At 43.1% G+C, this 17,896-nt stretch overlaps 1 protein-coding gene across 2 annotated transcripts in view; it reads right to left on the reverse strand.

Annotated features, from left to right (window-relative positions):
- Positions 1-1,964, reverse strand: part of LOC147902219 (uncharacterized) — a 33,069-nt gene extending 31,105 nt beyond the window's left edge. The window contains exons 1-2 of one of the 2 annotated variants that reach the window (XM_087374283.1): positions 1,851-1,964; positions 552-1,635 (exon numbers count right to left, since the gene is read on the reverse strand). In XM_087374283.1, coding sequence (XP_087230409.1) covers positions 552-626 — 75 coding nt within the window. In that variant the 5' untranslated portion in view covers positions 627-1,635; positions 1,851-1,964. Of the gene's footprint in view, positions 1-551 lie in introns of both variants that reach the window. The other variant, XM_087374284.1, reaches the window with a different exon arrangement.
- Between the last annotated feature and the right edge of the window lie 15,932 nt (positions 1,965-17,896).

Consider the following 17,896-nt stretch of genomic DNA (forward strand, 5'->3'; position numbering starts at 1 on the left):
GTAATCCTTCAATACTCTCCCGTCTGCATAAAATCTGAAGGGAAGTTAGTTATACATGAGTCCCTGGAGGTTTGCATGGAGTTATCGTATAAAGAAGGCGAGTGACCAAGATTGTAGGTGCAGGCATTAAGCAGTTTTGAGTTCAAAGTTTGTAAGTTGGGACGCTACACAGCCTGCTAACAGTCATAGGATAGTCTGCTCCTGAATGTTTTTAATTCCACGACAATAGGTGAAGCCAGCAAGTAGGTGTTTTAAAAATAACTTATTTGTACATGTGTGCCAATGTTTATACTGCCTCTACAATAGATAGAGCATACAGTTAACAAGAAGTCTGGCATTTGTAAAGCATATTACATGAGCGCAGGATCAAAACTCCATGATCCAGTATATCCAAGCTCACTTTCAAGATTAAAGTTGAAGGAAGAGCAAAAAATGAAGGCCCTGAAGGATTCCTTTTATTGCCACCTAAGCAATAGTACAGGCACCAGCATTGATGACTGTCTAGCAGGGGGAGCTAAGACTTCATGAGAGAGAGAGAGAGAGAGACAAACCTTTGGTGACAACCCTAACTCCACTTGGGCCTTCTTTTCGTATCCCGGAGGCGGGTATGGATAGCAGCGAGACATGGTACCAGGCGTTTCTGCAGATGGACACGAATTTCGGCACCAGCCACCCCAAACAATGCAAATGATTGCGATCGCCAGCACTCTGAGAGAGACCTGAAACTTTGCCCCCACCTCTGCACCATGTCACTACATTCAAACCCGCAAAAACTTGGCTCTCCTTGCTAAGTACAGGCCTGATGTAAAATTGAGCAGGTCAAAGAAGTAGACCTTAGGAGATTTCAACACTCCCAAGCTTTTCCTCCACTATTTCACCACCGCCAACAAAACTGAGCCTCTTCCTTGGGCAGAAAACTCGACAGCACAATATTAGGGCGGTTTGTAGGAATCTGGTCGGCCCAAACCTATCAAACAACACTACGCCAGATCCAAGTTGCTGGAAGGATACTGAAACAACTCTCTCCTGCAAGAGATTATCAAGATTGGAAAAAAGTTCCTTTATCTTGAAAGTCCATCAATATAGCACTTCCCAATGAAAAGACTAAAACAGGTGATTCAAAACCCTGCGAGTTCTCAGCATGTAGTCCAATGGACTTGAGAGCTATCCGTTGCTACTCAAGCGCGCAGACGTCACAAGTTGCCTAGGCTCTTGTAGCACCATTTAATTTCCAGGTGATGCTGCGATCACACATGCACTCATCCGCTTCTCTATAGGTGTCCCCTGACTGTTTGCCTTTCCCAGTGACAGATTCGGCAATGAGTCGTGGGTGAAATCTCCGGAGCCAGACTCGTCTGACAAAAAATGTTCAACCTTTCTGCTGGCTATTGCAGGATCGTTTGGCTGTGCTGCGGCGTGTTTGACGTCTGTCAGCTTCAGAAGTGGCTTTGCAGAAGTGTGATGGCGATATCGGGGGTTGATGAGAAAGCCTCAGGCCAAGCGGGCCGGATTCGATAGCGGGTTGCTTCGATAGGTCTGTCGACTGATTTGGAAGGCAAGTAGCTCCTGATATGCGTAATTTCGGCTGAACGACGGCTCTATACGCTATCTCTATCTCGTTGTCCAGGGGCGAATCTGCGGAGCACCAGAGAATGTCAAAAAGCGGCAAAGCCAGCTACGGATGAAGAGGAGGAAGAGAGGGCGAAGGAAAGGGAGGAAGAGGATCTAAATGGAAAAGGCGGATGGGAAGGGAGGGCAAGGGGGGAAGGCAATGGGGGAGATGAGGGCGGAGCATTGTGGGAGCGATAGAGGGAGAGGGGGGGTGGAAGGGAAGGACGCCATAGCCAGACCTTGGAAGGTTTTGTTGAGAAGATGAAGAAGAAGAAGAAGAATAAGAAGATGAAGAAGAAAAAGTAAAGACAAGAAGAAGAGGAAGATGATGAAGAAGAAGAAGAGCTTTTTGATGAGCCACAAAACAGAAACCGCGTTGTCCTCATCCCCCTTATATACCCCCCCCCCCCTCTCCTCCCAATGCCTCTTGTGCCCTAGTGTGGTTTCCCAGTGTGGTTAGAGCACCTCCCCGCGCCACCGGTTGCGGCGGGGAGGTGCCACCGGTTGCGGCGGGGAGGTGCCACCGGTTGCTGCCGCCTGCACATTGGATGAAATGAAATTGGGATTCTAGCCCAACATTGGACTCCTGTGAGGAAAGATCCTCTCCCATTTGTGAACAGCTTGACCAAATGGCGGGTTTAAGGAGGGAGAGCCCCATAATTTGGCCCCAACTACTACATATGGGGATGGACTTCCTGCTCACGGTGGAATGTTAGACTCAACAGCTCCCTCGCAATGTGTGGGCAGCCGCTCTTAGAGGGCTTGGGAGTCAAGCGGCTGCTGGGCAGAGCATGGGCTTGTCACAGGTTCCTCCACACCCAGGATTGGGTAGCATCTCCCCTAGTCACAATGACTCTGTTGTGCGGGAGCATGGGTCCATATTGCCTCCCAAGCTACACAACCACCACTCATTCCTAGCTCTGCGCCATCTACCACCCGTTCCTACATTGTCACGAGATGCCATTGGGAGAACTTTAATGTCTCTCACAAGGCCATCTACCGGATATCCCTGTCCAACGTTAGAATGCTAGGTTGGAATCGTTGAAAATCAAGCTAGGTTGGTGGCGAATTGCTAGAGATTTATGCTGACCCAGCCCTGTCCTAGCATGGGGGCTATTGGAGCTAGGTGAGCACCACTAGTAGGCACAGGGAAGCGCTCTCAACATCTCAATCACTAGAGATCTAATTTCGGACTATTTGGGAGCGAAAGAAAAAAAGCTTAGCCAACCACTTTCCGATACTAGCAAATTTGAAATTCCACTCAAAATTGGCTAGAAAAGCCTAAAATTCTAACCAGCTCATCTCCTGTTGACTGACCTCCTAACCAACCAATTTGAAATTTTAGCATGAATCTATCGAGGATGCGATCACACAAGCAAGCATCAAGATCGTTTCCAATAAGCAATGCAAAGTCACCAATTGCACATCAACATGTGACACACCATAAATCTTATCGTTTTGCACTATATTGCATGTTGATGTGTTAGTGTCATGCATTGTAACTTTGCATTGCCACATGTCCCCTATTCGCTCCCTCCATCATTGATGGGCAAGAAGTGCATATGGAGGCATCTCTAGCTTGCATATGATCTCTCATATCTCATACGCCCTCGCTATCCACTATGTTCCAAGTTTAGAGCAGGAATTACAAACCTATCCTATTCCCATCCTAAATCAAAACCATGTGCTAAGGCCCTTTGCCACATAAGTGACTGGTAGAGGAAAGCAAAGTATCCCTCCGTACATTGACCTAAGGTGCCCTCCAGTGCAATATCCTCTTGTTGAGGGTGACCTCCCCACCCACGTGGACTTCACCCAAGGAGAATTAGTACACTCCTAGTAAAGGGAAGCTACATCACTGAGTAGTGGATAATTTTGTAACTGTAGGGACAATTATAACTGTTGTCCCTAACAGCCAATAGTAGTGGCCTTATCCACCACATCATGTTTTGAACTAGGTCTGTTTCTAGCTGTTACTACCCGACTGAAGTCGGATGATGTTATAAGCTGATCTTCATCTCCTGTATCAAGGTTGTTGTTGTGATCTGCTAAAATACAAACTATTAGCAACATTTCCACTCTATAAGCAATTGTCTCAGTTCTTTGTATGTTTTGTACTATCTTTTCCTCTTTTCGACATTAGTCAGACTTCAGTCCCAACCTTGGCATTTCCATTGCCAGGAGTGGATATGTGTAGGTGTTTTGGAAACTCAACTTCAATCCACTACCTCCACCTCCAAAAAGGAGACAACAAGCTCTACCTCAAACACAACAACAACAACCAAGAATGCATAATCCTTTGGTGAAGTCAACTAAATTCACTGGCAAGAAAGGACCAAATCCAGACATTCATGTCGGACAATTTGAAATAAGATGGGCTGCGAGCGGATTTGGACAACTTCCAGACCTCACCAAAAAAGAGCAGTTTGCAGCAACTTTTAATGGTAAGGCAATGATTTGGCTTATGCAATATGGTGTAGCTCATTTTGCATCTTATGATGAATTGAAAACTACATTTTTTAGCCGTTTTCATAAAGGAAAAACCCCAGAAGACATACTCAAGAAGCTTCAAAATATGAAGCAAAAACATTTGTTAGTTGAGGACTATGCACAGATGTTTAGAAATCTGAATAGGAGGTTGACAAACAATCAACAACCCACTGATGAGCAGTTGGGAGATTATTTCTGTTAAGGGACTCAACAAAGAATTACGGACAGCAGTAAGCTGGCAGAGATCAGCTTGGAGGAGTAAATGATTTTAACAACATGGTTGATGCTGCACAAAGAGCAAAACGAAGACTTGGCACAAAGTCAAGGTCCAAAAAACAAAAGAAGAAAATGCATTCCGACTCTGACACAGATTCTGAAACAGAAATAAATACTGATGCAGAAGACGAGGAAAGTGATGCTACAGAAGATGACACATTTGATGACGAGAGTGAAGAGGAAGAAACCTCAAAGAAAAAGAAAAGGCAGAGCAAGAACATAGAGAAATCAAAAGGCAAGAAGAAAACAGACAAGCTCTCTGAGTTAGAGCAAATGATTAAGGAGCATTGGAAACTTTGCATTTTGTGGGAAGGACAATCATGAGAAAAAAAGATGTTGGTATATTCCAAATTATAGGGGGAGAGTCCCTCCTCATGTATGAAACTCAAACAACCAAGCGCCACCCATGGTAGCTTATCAGATTGCAGTAGGCAAGCAAGGACAACAAAGATTCAACAATGCACATCCAAGAAGACCCAATCAGCAAAATTGGGGAAATCAACAAGGACAAAACCAGGATCAAGCATGCACATACTATGGCATGGAAGGCCACAGATAAGGTCCTCATTGTGAGCTTTGGTGCAAGCAAAGAGGAGAAAGAGGAATCCCCATCATCAATTATAATGCAAGAGGTAACTAGAATCAGCAGCAGCAGCAACCACCACCAAGTGTTCACATGGTGTAGTTGGATCCTATAAATGAGGATTACAATCAACAAAATCAAATAATCCAAGGTCATATACATGCACTAGCAGTGACAAGATCTAAAGGTATAAAGCCCATGCCCGGCCTTTGAGATGAACTTAGAATGACAGCAAAACCAATGAACTAGGCACAAGTCAGAAATCAAGCTATACAGCAAATACTTGATAATAATGCAGCAACAGAAGCAAGAACATCCCAGCTCTAAAACAAGGGTAAGGCCCAGCTCGACCTCGGACAACTCCAAACACAATCCGACAGTCTTTCAATAGAAAATATCCGACATCGAGAACTATAGGTACTCAATTTTCGTATGGCAACAAACAACAACTTAACAAGGTTCCAGACAGAGACACAACAGTACAAGCTCCTTCCAACTGGAGATATATTCCAAAAAATAAAAATGATTTGTTGGGCAGAACCAGCTGGGACTCAACAAAACAAAAAAACAATGGTGACAAGGTCAAGCTCAAAGACATCAAAGAGGAACAAATGATTCCAATTGCTTACACCACACTGAAGAACAAAAGCCAGATACAGAAAAAGGCCAAACATGAACATGAAGACCCCGCACTCTTCTTTAAAGAGCTTTTGAATTCCAAAGTTCAAATAACATTGGATTAAGTACTGAATCTTGTTCCCACATTCAAGAATCAATTATGTCAGAATTTGCATTTACAAATGTTTCTCAAACAACAAATCACCCACAGAGTGATGATGAAGAGGAGACACCCGACATTTACACATCTAGCATTGAAGATGTAGATTATCAAGTCCCAGTCATAGATGTGGATTATAAAAGGCAAAGGATCCTCGAAGTATTGGTAGATGGAGGATCAGGAGTGAACATCCTCTCTAGAAAAATATTTAAGAAATTTTGTTGCAATAAACTTGCACCAGCACCATTTCAGGTCAGAATGGCTGAACAAAGAAGGATACAACCTCTTGGAATACTAAGAGGATAGGAAATTACTATTATGGGACTATCCTTCACAGTTACATTTATCGTACTCAGAATGGAGGAAAGAGATTGTGCCTATTCCATGTTATTAGAAGGCCATGGCTGAGAGTTGCTGCCAAAGTAAAACAAGAGTGGGGATCAGAAAGAATTACAGTCAAGAAAGTCAAAAAGAAGTTTAAAATCAATCTCTCTTTAAAGAGAAGTTTCCTAAAGCAAGTTCAGCCACTACAAGCAGAGGGCATCAACATGATAGTTGAATTCGAGGAAGATGAGGAGGAAATTTTCCTTAGGAGGAATCCTACTGTTTTTCCCATATTTGAAATTGATGTAATCAAAATCATTGATCAATATACATGCTCAGATCAACAAACAAAGCCACCCAACATACATTCGACCATGCTACAACAAAACACAGTCGAAAAATAGTCGGAAGCAGATTCTATCACCAATAGTATCATAAGTGACAATCATGTCCACCCAGACGACATGCTACATGAAGATAATCAGAAATCAGCTGCGCAAGCCATCCTAGAAGCTGAAGCTCAATTTGAAGAGCATATGCAAAAGAGTGCCAGAGTCCGACAAGATGACTTGGAGGAGATGAACCTTGGAGACCCCCACAACCCTAAGATAGTTTTGGTAATTACAGGTCTCCCTCCACATTTCAAATGACTTATTGACCGAGTATAACGACGTCTTTGCTTGGCATGATACTGATACGAAGGGAGTAGACCCTAAGCTCTGCCAACAGCCAACAACTTAAAGCAAGATGTTGTCCTCGTGATACAATAAAGATACATAATGAACCCCAACTATGCAAAACAAGTACAAGAGGAAATTGATAAGATATTGAGAGTTGGTTTTATATATTCTCTCACCCATGTTACATGGCTTTCACCTATTGTGATTGTGCCCAAAAAGAATGGAAAACTCAGAATATGTGTGGACTATAGAAAGCTCAATGCTACCACCATTACTGACCCTTTTCCTCTACCATTTTGTGATTCCTTACTAGATGCTATAGTAGGTCATGAAATCCATAGTTTTCTTGATGGTTTCAGTGGCTACAACCAGATAAGAATGGCACTTGAAGATAAAGACAAGACAGCATTTGTCAGTGAATGGGGAGTATTTGCTTCTAATGTCATGACATTTGGCCTTAAGAATGCCCTCCAACCTTTCAAAAGTACATCCAGGAAGTATTTGATGAGTATCTTACATCTTTCATGAAAGTTTTCCTTGATGATTTTTCAGTATTTGGGAAAAAAGTGGAGCATCTACAACACATGAGTTTATGCTTTGCCAAGTGTAGAATGGCTAGTAAACCCAGCCAAATGTGCATTTGCTATGAGTAGGGGAATTCTCCCAGGGCACATTATCTCACAAGATGGAATGGAAATATACCCAAACAAAGTTTCAGCCATTCAACATGCCAAACCACCCAAGAACATTAAGCAGCTTCAGAGACTTATAGGCCAGATTAACTGGCACTACAGATTTCTTAGATACCTTGCTGACATCTACTATCCTCTCACAAAACTCACAAGAGAAATTGAGCCATACATCTGGGGTGATGCACAGCAATATGCTTTTAATATCCTGCGGCAAAAACACCAAAGTGGTTCAGACTAGTGTACTATGCCAGCAGAATCTTAACCAAGCATGAGAAGAACTATGCAATCACAGAAAGGGAAGCACTTGGAATGATCTATGCATTGTGCAAATTTCGTCATTATTTATTGGGCAACAAAGTGCATTTTCATGTCGATCATCAAGCTGTCATTTACTTAGTAAATAAACTACAATTAATAGGAAGATTGACCACGTGGATGCTCTTGTTACAGGAATTTGACTATAGCATTGTGCATAGGCCTGGAAAGTAACATGCAATTGTTGATTACTTGAGTAGGTTGCTATCAAGAGAAGCTCCAACAGGAATACCAGATGAACTTCCTGATGCAGGCATTTTCATGGTAAGAATTGAAGAACCACCAAATTGGTATGATAAAATGCTGTTCTTTCTTGCTGATGGTTTGATCCCTGAAACATTATCTAGGGTTCAAAGAAAGAAACTTGTTTTACAAAGCAATCCTTTCCTAGTCATTGCCGGTGTTTTGTATAGAGAAGGAATTGACCAAGTAATCAAAAGATGTGTCCAAGATCATGAGCAGAAAGCCCTCCTAATTGAAGCCCATGGAGGACCAGCAGGAGGACACTTTTTTGGAGACATTACAGGTAAGAAGATTTTGCAAGCTGGTTTATGGTGGCCTATAGTGTTAAAAGATGCTCATAATTGGGCCAAAGCATGTTTGTCATGTCAAAGAGATGATAGACCACTGGACAGTGATAGGATGCCCCATCAACCAATTCTCCCCTTTGGACCTTTTCAGAAATGGGGACTAGATTTTATTGGACCCATCAAACCTCCAGCAAAGTTTTTAGGTAATCAATATATTTTGGGTGTTACTAACTATTGTACAAAAGGGGTTAAGCTGTAGCACTCAAAACATGCAAGGCTAGGACTGTGGCACATTTCCTTTATCACAACATTATCACCAGGTTTGGTGTTCCTATTGAAATAGTGTCAGACAAAGGCACCCATTTCCTCAACAAAACAATTAGGAAAATGACAAAAATGCACATGATGTTGCATAAAAAGTCTACAGCCTATTACCCACAAGCCAACGGGTAGGCTGAGAGCTCCAACAAACTCATGAAAAAAGTATACAAAAGAACAATATAGTTGATAACCCAGAGGATTGGGATCAACACTTGGATTTAGTACTATGGGCACTTAGAACAGCACACAAGGTTGCAATTGGATTAACACCTTTTAGGTTAGTGTATGGTTGTGAAGCAGTAGTATCTATGGAATTTCTGGCAGGAAGCCTGAGAGTGGAAATAGATAATAGATTATCCCAAGAAGAATCCATCAATGCAAGATTAGAACAACTTCTGCAATTAGATGAGGATAGGCTCACAAGTTCACATACTACTACTGATATTATTTAGAAACGGAGGGCAACATGGATTAATAGAAACATCAAGTTCAAATTATTCAAAAAAGGTGATTTAGTGTTAATGTTTTGATCAAGGTACCTTCAAAATAGCTGACCTTCATGGGAATGCATTTGACAAACCAATCAATGGTTTCAGACTCAAACCGTATATTGGACCTGACCCCACTCAAGCAAAGGTAAATACAATCTCTCTGCAAACCTCCAAAGACCTCAATCAAGATGATATATATATGTTTCAGCTATTCAAATTGGCAGAGATGTCTATAGCCCATGCCAAATTCCATCCGTGGAGAAGATTGTCGACATCCAAGATCCAGAGGAGATGGAATCAGATGATGAACCACCACTTCCACCGGAAAAAAAGTAGATGCTCACAGCAAGCTTTACCAATTTCAAGGTATCATTGGACTTGTCAAAGCATCAAAAATGGCTTAAAAAGATTGGCTTATTGCAATACACTAGCTTGCCCTGGGTGTCATGGAAAGCTTCCCCGCATGCTCTCACACAATGCGAAAGTTTCCAACGCAGCAGAGGTATGCTCACTAGGAATATCATGCTTTCCCTTGAGATTATTGCATAGGTTTTTCAACTTCCTATCATAAACGAGGAGGTTGTCTATAAAAAAGATGTCGACTCTGACATGCAAAAGGAGTTCAGCCCTCGGAGACACAAAAGAACTACTTTTTCATCAATAATGTTCAAGATTTGAACAGACGACAACAATTTGTTTGGTACCTCGAAAAATGCAGTTGCTCATTGCATCAAGGCTAACACTATGAGCAGAGATTCCTATGCTACACTCAGTGCTTTCCATTGCCAGGAGTGGATATGTGTAGGTGTTTTTCAGTATTTTGGAGACATCATTAAGACCTCCAAATTGTGTCACACCTAGTATAATTATCATGTAAATCCAATAAGCCAAACCAGTATGCGACTTGCGGATTGCTGCAGATGTCCTTTGATTTTAAACACTCCAACTTACTAATAGCATGCTTATTTGCATGATACCAATCTTAGAAAACAAAGATAGCTCACAATCTGCTGCAGATATAGAAGACGTTGGTATATAAATAAGACCTTTGATTTTAAACACTTCAACCTACTAATAGCATGCTTATTTGCATGATACCAATCTTAGAAAACAAAGATAGCTCACAATCTGCATATCGAAGATAGTTCTAGAGCGACATGTTGACAAAATATGAAGAGGGGAGAGGAGAAGAGTGGAGATGAGGAGAGAGGGCATAGCTAGAGAGCACACCACAAATGACTAACTGTACACTAGAATTAGTTGAAAAAATAGAATATATACAAACCCTTTTGGGGTTAGGGTTAGGGGATCTAACCCTTTCCTTTATAGCACTCTATAAGGTTAGTGCTATGCACATATGATCACGTGATGGTGCTATGCACACATGATCACATGATGTTGAGCGTGAACTCTCAACACCTTCCCTCAAGATCAACATCATGAAGTAGGCCTTCCCTCAAGATGATGATTCTGGGGAATCGAAGAAGGACTGAGCATTACATTCCATCACACCCCTTTAATGGGAATGTCCTTCCTCTGCAGCAAACCAAGAGCTAGTCGGTGTTTCTCGAATAGCTCTTTACCGAGTGGTTTGGTAAAGATGTCTGCAACATTTTCTTTGCTATCACAATGCTGCAGTGTGATGTCACAAGTAACACTCTTTCTCTGATGAAGTGCTCTCTGACATCAATGTGCTTTGTCCTGGAGTGATATACTGGATTTTTGGCCAATGCTTGAGCCGATTGATTATCACAGTATATTGTTGTTGGCTTTGACTCATCAAAGTAATCTGTTTTTGACAATAGTCTTCTGAGCCATATAGCCTCACATGCACCTGTAGTGAGTGCTCTATATTCTGCTTCAATCGAAGACAAAGAAACAGTTGGCTGTTTGTTTGACAACCATGATATAGCACCTTGACCAAGGAAAAATGCATATCCCTGTGTCGATCTCCTGGTCTCATGATCTCCAGCATAGTCACTATCACAGTATCCATGCAACCGTGGAAGACTTCCTCTGTATTCTATCCCAAATTGTCTTGTACCTCTGATGTATCTCAAGACTCTTTTGGCTGCATTCTAGTGAGACTGTTTTGGATTTGCCATAAACTGTGCTAGTGAGCTTACTGCATAACAAATATCTGGCCATGTGATTGTCAGATATATAAGAGATCCAATGAGTTGCCTGTAGTATCTGTCATTGATTGTAGGCTTTTCTGAATCTTTAGTAAGTTTCAAACTCTGTTCCATGGGAGTGGCTGCAATCTTGCAATCTGCCATATGAAACTTCTTCAGGAGACTGTCAACATATTTGAGCTGACTCATGAATGTGCTATCTGAATCTCTCCAGAACTCAATTCCAAGACAATAGTGCATAAGTCCAAGATCTTTCATGTCGAACTCTGCAGATAAGTCTTGTTTTAATTTTCTGATGAAGCTATCCTTGCTTCCTGTCACAATCAGATCATCTACGTATAAAAGTGCAATAGTAATATCTTCCCCTTGAACTTTGTAGTAGAGAGTATGATCTGCATTGGACTTCGTGTATCCCAGATCAGCAAAATACTTGTCAATTCTGCTGTACCAACTTCTGGGTGCTTGCTTTAAGCCGTAGAGACTTTTCTTGAGATGGCAAACCTTGTTCTCTTTTCCTGGTTCAACATAACCGGCTGGTTGTTGCATGTAGCCTTCCTCGTCTAGATAACCATTGAGAAATGCATTCTTGACATCGAGCTGATACACATTCCATTTACTGAGTGTCGCTAGTGATATCAAGAACCGTATGGAATCCATCTTTGCTACTGGAGCATAAGTCTCATCATAATCTTGGCCATATTGTTGTGCAAATCCTTTTGCAACTAATCTGGCTTTGTATCTCTGAATACTGCCATCTGGATTGTACTTCACTTTGTATACCCATTTGTTGGCTATGGCCTTCTTTCCTAGTGGAAGGTCGCATAATTCCCAAGTGTTATTTTTATACAAAGCATCCATTTCTTCATTCATAGCAGTTTGCCATTCTGGCTTATCTACTGCGTCTTCAAAGTACACTGGCTCTTCTGTAGCCATGATGGTAGTCATAAGAGCATAGTTGGTGGTTTCCACCTGAATTGCTTTGCCTTTCTGAGCATATGTCAATCTGGCTGGTGGTCTGCTTTCCCTAGTAGACCGTCTGAGCTGCTGTGGCGCTGCTTGGGGTGTTGCTGGCAATTCTTGCTCTTCTTCATCAACCTGTTCTGTAGGTGACTGTGAAGTCGATGCTTCTATCTCCTGTGTAGGTGAGGTTTTCCATTCTGATTCCTCATCGAAGATTACATCTCTGGAGATAATGACTTGGCGGTTGATGGGATCATACAATTTGTATGCTTTGCTTTCTTCACTGTAGCCAACCATGATGCATTTGCGTGACTTCGCATCCAATTTCCTGCGATGATCATCATGTATGTGGGCATATGCTATGCAACCAAATATGCGGAGATGCCCAATGCGTGGCTTGTGTCTAGTGAATGCTTCATAAGGAGTCATACCTTGTATTCGGTTCGGTAGGAAGCCGATTAAGCAAGTAGTTAGCTGTAGCTATTGCTTCTACCCAATACTGATTCAGAAGATGCTTTTCACTAAGCATTGCTCTAGCACTGTCTGCTAAAGTCCCATTCTTCCTTTCAGCTATTGCATTTTGCTGAGGAGTATCTGCACATGTGAATTGTCTTCGAATGCCGTGATTTTTGCAAAAATTCATGAAGGCTGAAGACATGTATTCACCTCCTCTGTCTGATCTCATGACCTTGATCTTTCTGCCTGTTTGGTTTTCTACCATGGCTTTGAATTCTTGAAATCTGGCAAACACTTCAGATTTCTCTTTCAGAAAGTAGACCCAACAATATCTGCTGTAGTCGTCGATGAAGGTCAAGTAATAAAGTGAACCATTGATGCTGCGGGTCTGGGCATAACCCCATACATCTGTATGAATCAAATCAAGAATACCTCGTGCACGAGAGGTACTTCTGACAAAGTTGGTTCACTTTTGTTTGCCGAAGTAGCATGCTTCACAAACCTTTCCAAGAAACTATAGCTTCGGAATCCCAATTGCCATATTTTGATTCCTGAGATCTAACAAGTACTTGAAGTTGACATGACCATATCTCTTGTGCCATTTTGCAGATAGTGGCATCTGTTGCATTTGAGCTGACATGGCATGCTTATCTGGTACTGTAGCTAGCATCTTGTATAAGCGTCCTTCCTTGACACCTTTTGCTACTAGCTGACCTCTTTTGGATTTGTCTCTGATAGTGCATTCATCACCGTCGAAGATGACTTTGTAGTTGTGTTCCGTCATTTGACCTACTGACAAAAGGTTCTTGCTGAGCTTCGGAACATAGAGCACATCTTTGACTAATCCTTTTGTACCAGTGAAATTGTTCATAGGGATAACACTTGTCCCTTGAACTGGATTCGGTGTATTGTCTGCTGTGTAGATGACATTCTTTTGACCTTCTAATGGCTTCATTTCTGTGAACCATTCCTGATGATTTGTCATATGAGATGATGCACCACTGTCGATGTACCAAGGATCCTGTTCCACTTGGTCGACTTGATAGCTGAAATCCTCTTTGGGATTGAAATCAGTGTCTAGGTGCATATTGTATCAGTCTGATACAATTCCTCACTTGCAAGAAACATATTGCCATGTTCATTTGCAAAATGACTGTGACTAGAATGTCCACCACGATGATTTCCTCTTCCTCGGGAATTCCCTCGTGGATTGACCGCCTTGGTCATACTGCTTCTTGCGGCAATCTCTTTCATAGTGTCCAAACTTGTGACAATAGTTGCATTGAATGTTTGACACATTGGTGGATGCATTCCCTCGTCCTTGGAATCTTCCTCGGTTGGAATGATTTCCTCTTTGCTGATTTTGGTGTTGCTGAGGATGATGCTGATGCTGATGCTGATTTTGACTTTGTTGATGATGACCACTTTTCTGATATGATTTACCTCTGTTTCTACCTTTGCCTCTGCTTCTATCTGAAGCTGTGAATGCCTGATCATTAGAATGACCTTTACGTGCTTGAATGGCCTGAGGCCTAAGTTCTTCACCGAGTAGAACTGACTGAAGTTCTTCCAGTGTTGGAATTTGCCATTGGATGGCAATACTCTGGACTAGATTCTCATATCCTTCTCCTAGTCCATTCAGGATTACTTGAACCATTTCTGCGGGATTCATAGTCTCTCCTACTGCTGCAAGTTGATTGTTGTAGTCTTTGATGCAGAGTACATAAGCATGACCGGTTTCACTGCTGTTGCGGAAACTCTGGTTGATCTGGTTTCTCAGGGTGAGAATCCTGGATGTGTTTTTGGACTCGTAGAGAGCTGCGAACATATCCCATGCTTCTTTTGATGTCTTGACTGTGTTGAGCTGTCCTAGCATGATATCTTGCACATTCTGCTTGATCAGGTGATAGGCATACTTGTCTTTCTTATCCCATTCTGCTTGAGCTCAGGCAATGGCAGGATCTGCTACTAGTGCAGAAACTGATGGTGTAGATGTAGATCCCGTTGTAGATTCCGTTGCTGGTGCTGTGACAATAGATGGAGTAGAGCTACTGGTGGTTGGATCGGCCAATGGTCTAGGTATAGATCCATCGACATACTCCCATTTGTCCTGAAGCACAAGAATGGTCTCCATTCGGTATTTCCATGTACCATAATTGGAGTTGTCTAACTTAGCAGATGCCTCCAGATTGAGGTTGCTAGTCGACATGGTACAAACAATGTACTCAAAAAGTGTCCTGGAAAACTTTGTATGAATCAACTACAAATACACTGAAGATGCCAAGTGAAATCTCTGTACTGTCGGTGAAGATAGAACTGCAGTAAATAAGATCTGACCTGTGTTACAAGGCTTGTGGCAATGATGCCGGGAATAGCCAAGAGGCTTTACAAGGCTGAAAAAATGATGTGCACGATGCCGTGAGATAGCCAAATAGGCTTTACAATGGTGGCATGTGTGTGTGAAATCAAGTGCTATCTGCCCACTAAACCAATCTGCAATGCCTTTGAACTCTGAAGTCTGCTCACTGAACTGATGAACGTAAGGTTTCAGGTAATGTAATGATGTGAAATCGGATGTGAGCATATGGAGTAGGTACTAGTCGAGAATTTCGGGCATGGCTTAGATTGGCAACTTGGGGAATTCAAAGCGTCCCCTCTATGGCAATCTAGTCTACTCTGATCTAGATCTAAACCAACCGTGGATTGATGAAAGAGCAGCAAATAATTTCTTTTCTTTTGTTCTTTTTAAGTGCTGGGTCAGATGCGTCGATGTAGAGGCAAATGTGCGTGAAGGAAGTGGTTTTGTCAGCGAGGCTCAAATGTGAGTGTAACTTGCACCGAAATGTGCGCATGATGTAACGAGCACGTAGAGCACAAAAACCCAAGCGACTTTCCTTTTTGGAACACCCTCAAATTCTTCCTGGATCAAGAGATATGACTTGATCTAGGTGGAGGGGCAAAAGGAGTGCAAATGGTGCTCAATGATGATGTGTCACTGTGAGTCACATGCAGTGATGATGTGGCACTGTGCTTAGCAAGAGGTGTGCCAGTGAAGCTCTGTGCTAAGGTGGCAGGAGTGTGCACATGCAGTGTGTGCACAGTGTGCCTGGCAAGAGACTGTGCCTGCAGGGGTCAGTGCTGACTGGACTGCTGAGGTGGCAGTGCTGAGGTGGCACAGATGATGTCAGTAGGGTGATGTGGTAATGCTGATGTGGCACTGATGACATGGTAGGTGATGTGGCAGAATGATGTGGTAGGATAGGGTGATGACGTGGCTCCGATGGTGATGTGGCATTGATAACATGGACTGCTGACCTGTGGAAATGTCAAATAGCAGATCTGATGTGCTCAACGTGTAGAGCATGATCTGGCGAGCATTTTTGCTTTTTGGATCACCTCCAAATTCCACCTGGATTGAAAGATAGAGCCCACGGAAGAATATGACCTCAAGTGTGCTAAAAAATGCACTGATGATGTGGCCTGTGTGTGCATATGCTGGAGCACACAGTGTGCCTGTGAAGCACACTTGCTGAGGTGGCACAGTGGGCTGGCACTGCCATGTGTCACATGAGGTGGCAGTAGTGAAGGGTTAACTGTGGTTAAGGCTAACCAACCCTAGGAGGATAACCTAACCTCTGGTTATCTTAAGCTAACCCAAGTGAAAGGCTATCTGCCACGTGTCAGCTAGTGGTGAGGTGAGAGAATATAGAGAGAGAATAGTTATGGCTCTCTGACGTCCACGGCGAGAAGGTGACGAAGTCGGACGTTTCGCAGGAGTCTGTCGTTGCGGAGGTGAGCATTGCAGCTATAGGTTGGCGATGGTGAGACGGATTAGAGAGCTTGGCATTGCACTTGAAGCTGGTGTAGGGGCTTCTGTAGTAGAAGAGCCGTGGCGCGCATGTGTCTCTCGCTGCACGCAGCTCGTATGAGTCTTGAAGGCTGCCTCGTTGTAGAAGATGGCTAGAGGTTGAAGAGGCACTGCTCGTAGTGGAGTCGATGGGAAGATACACAGCCTTGCTGAGCGTGGACGTTACTGAGTCTGCTAGTTGTGAGCCACCGTGATATTGGAGCCTTTACTGCTGTGGACGAGGCACTGTGGAGCCGCTTTGCTGAGGATGCTTGGGCTTCAGCATGTCATTGTAAGAGCCTCACGGGCTAGAGTAGGAGCTTGGAGCTTCTACACTGATGCAGGTGCGATGCAGAGGCTCGTTAGAGCCGTGATGGAAGGTCGTAGAGGAGCGCCATTTGTAGATGAGGCACCCTAAGGGAGCCGGTCGTCGACTGCAGTGCTGGAATTGGTCGTTGAGGGCAGAGGCCGTTGAGGGTCACTGCTGTGAAGCCCGTTGAGTTGTAGAAGAGGCCGCCTGTGGAGAGGAGGTCGTGATGGTCGTTGGAGACCATAGAACCTGTAGAGCAGTGTATGTCGAGCCCGGAGCTCCGTGGGCTCCTTCGATGGAGCCTGCACTAAGTCACGACTGCTAGCAGAAGCTGCTAGGTAGGGGTGCTGCTAACCGATGAAGAAGAGATCCTCTCAAGAAAACCTTACAGAAACTTAGAGGCTCAGAAATGAACCTTTCTCTCTCACAAAACCTTACAAGATCTCTCAAAGAAATCTATGAAGTTTCAGAACAGCATAACTTGACCTCCATGAAGCGGAATGGAGAGATTTTTGATCCAAAACAGAGACGAGAAGGGGCTCTACGATGAGAGCTAACTGAGAGATGAAGATGCCTCATGAAAGAGAGCTTGTTGCTTTGACGGAACAAGGGCTTGTGCCTTGACGGAGCAAGGGCTTGACTCTCTCTCGACGGAAATCTCTCTCAATGGAAGATGCTCACAATCACTCGAGAACTCTCAATCTCACAATCTCTCTCACACTCTCAAGAATCTCAATGTCTCAGCGGAAGACAAGGAAGCTCTGATATCATGACAAAATATGAAGAGGGGAGAGGAGAAGAGTGGAGATGAGGAGAGAGGGCACAGCTAGAGAGCACACCACAAATGAGACTAACTGTACACTAGAATTAGTTGAAAAAATAGAATATATACAAACCCTTTTAGGGTTAGGGTTAGGGGATCTAACCCTTTCCTTTATAGCACTCTATAAGGTTAGTGCTATGCACATATGATCACGTGATGGTGCTATGCACACATGATCACATGATGTTGAGCGTGAACTCTCAACACATGTCCCAACCCTACTCTTTCTCAAATAATTAGGGTAAACTAAGCTCCATTATTGGTGGAACAACAT

This window comes from Dipteris shenzhenensis, chromosome 5, assembly GCF_047967505.1.
Source record: "Dipteris shenzhenensis isolate YYH24624 ecotype China chromosome 5, Dip_SZ_1.0, whole genome shotgun sequence".
NCBI classification, from domain to species: Eukaryota; Viridiplantae; Streptophyta; class Polypodiopsida; order Gleicheniales; family Dipteridaceae; genus Dipteris; species Dipteris shenzhenensis.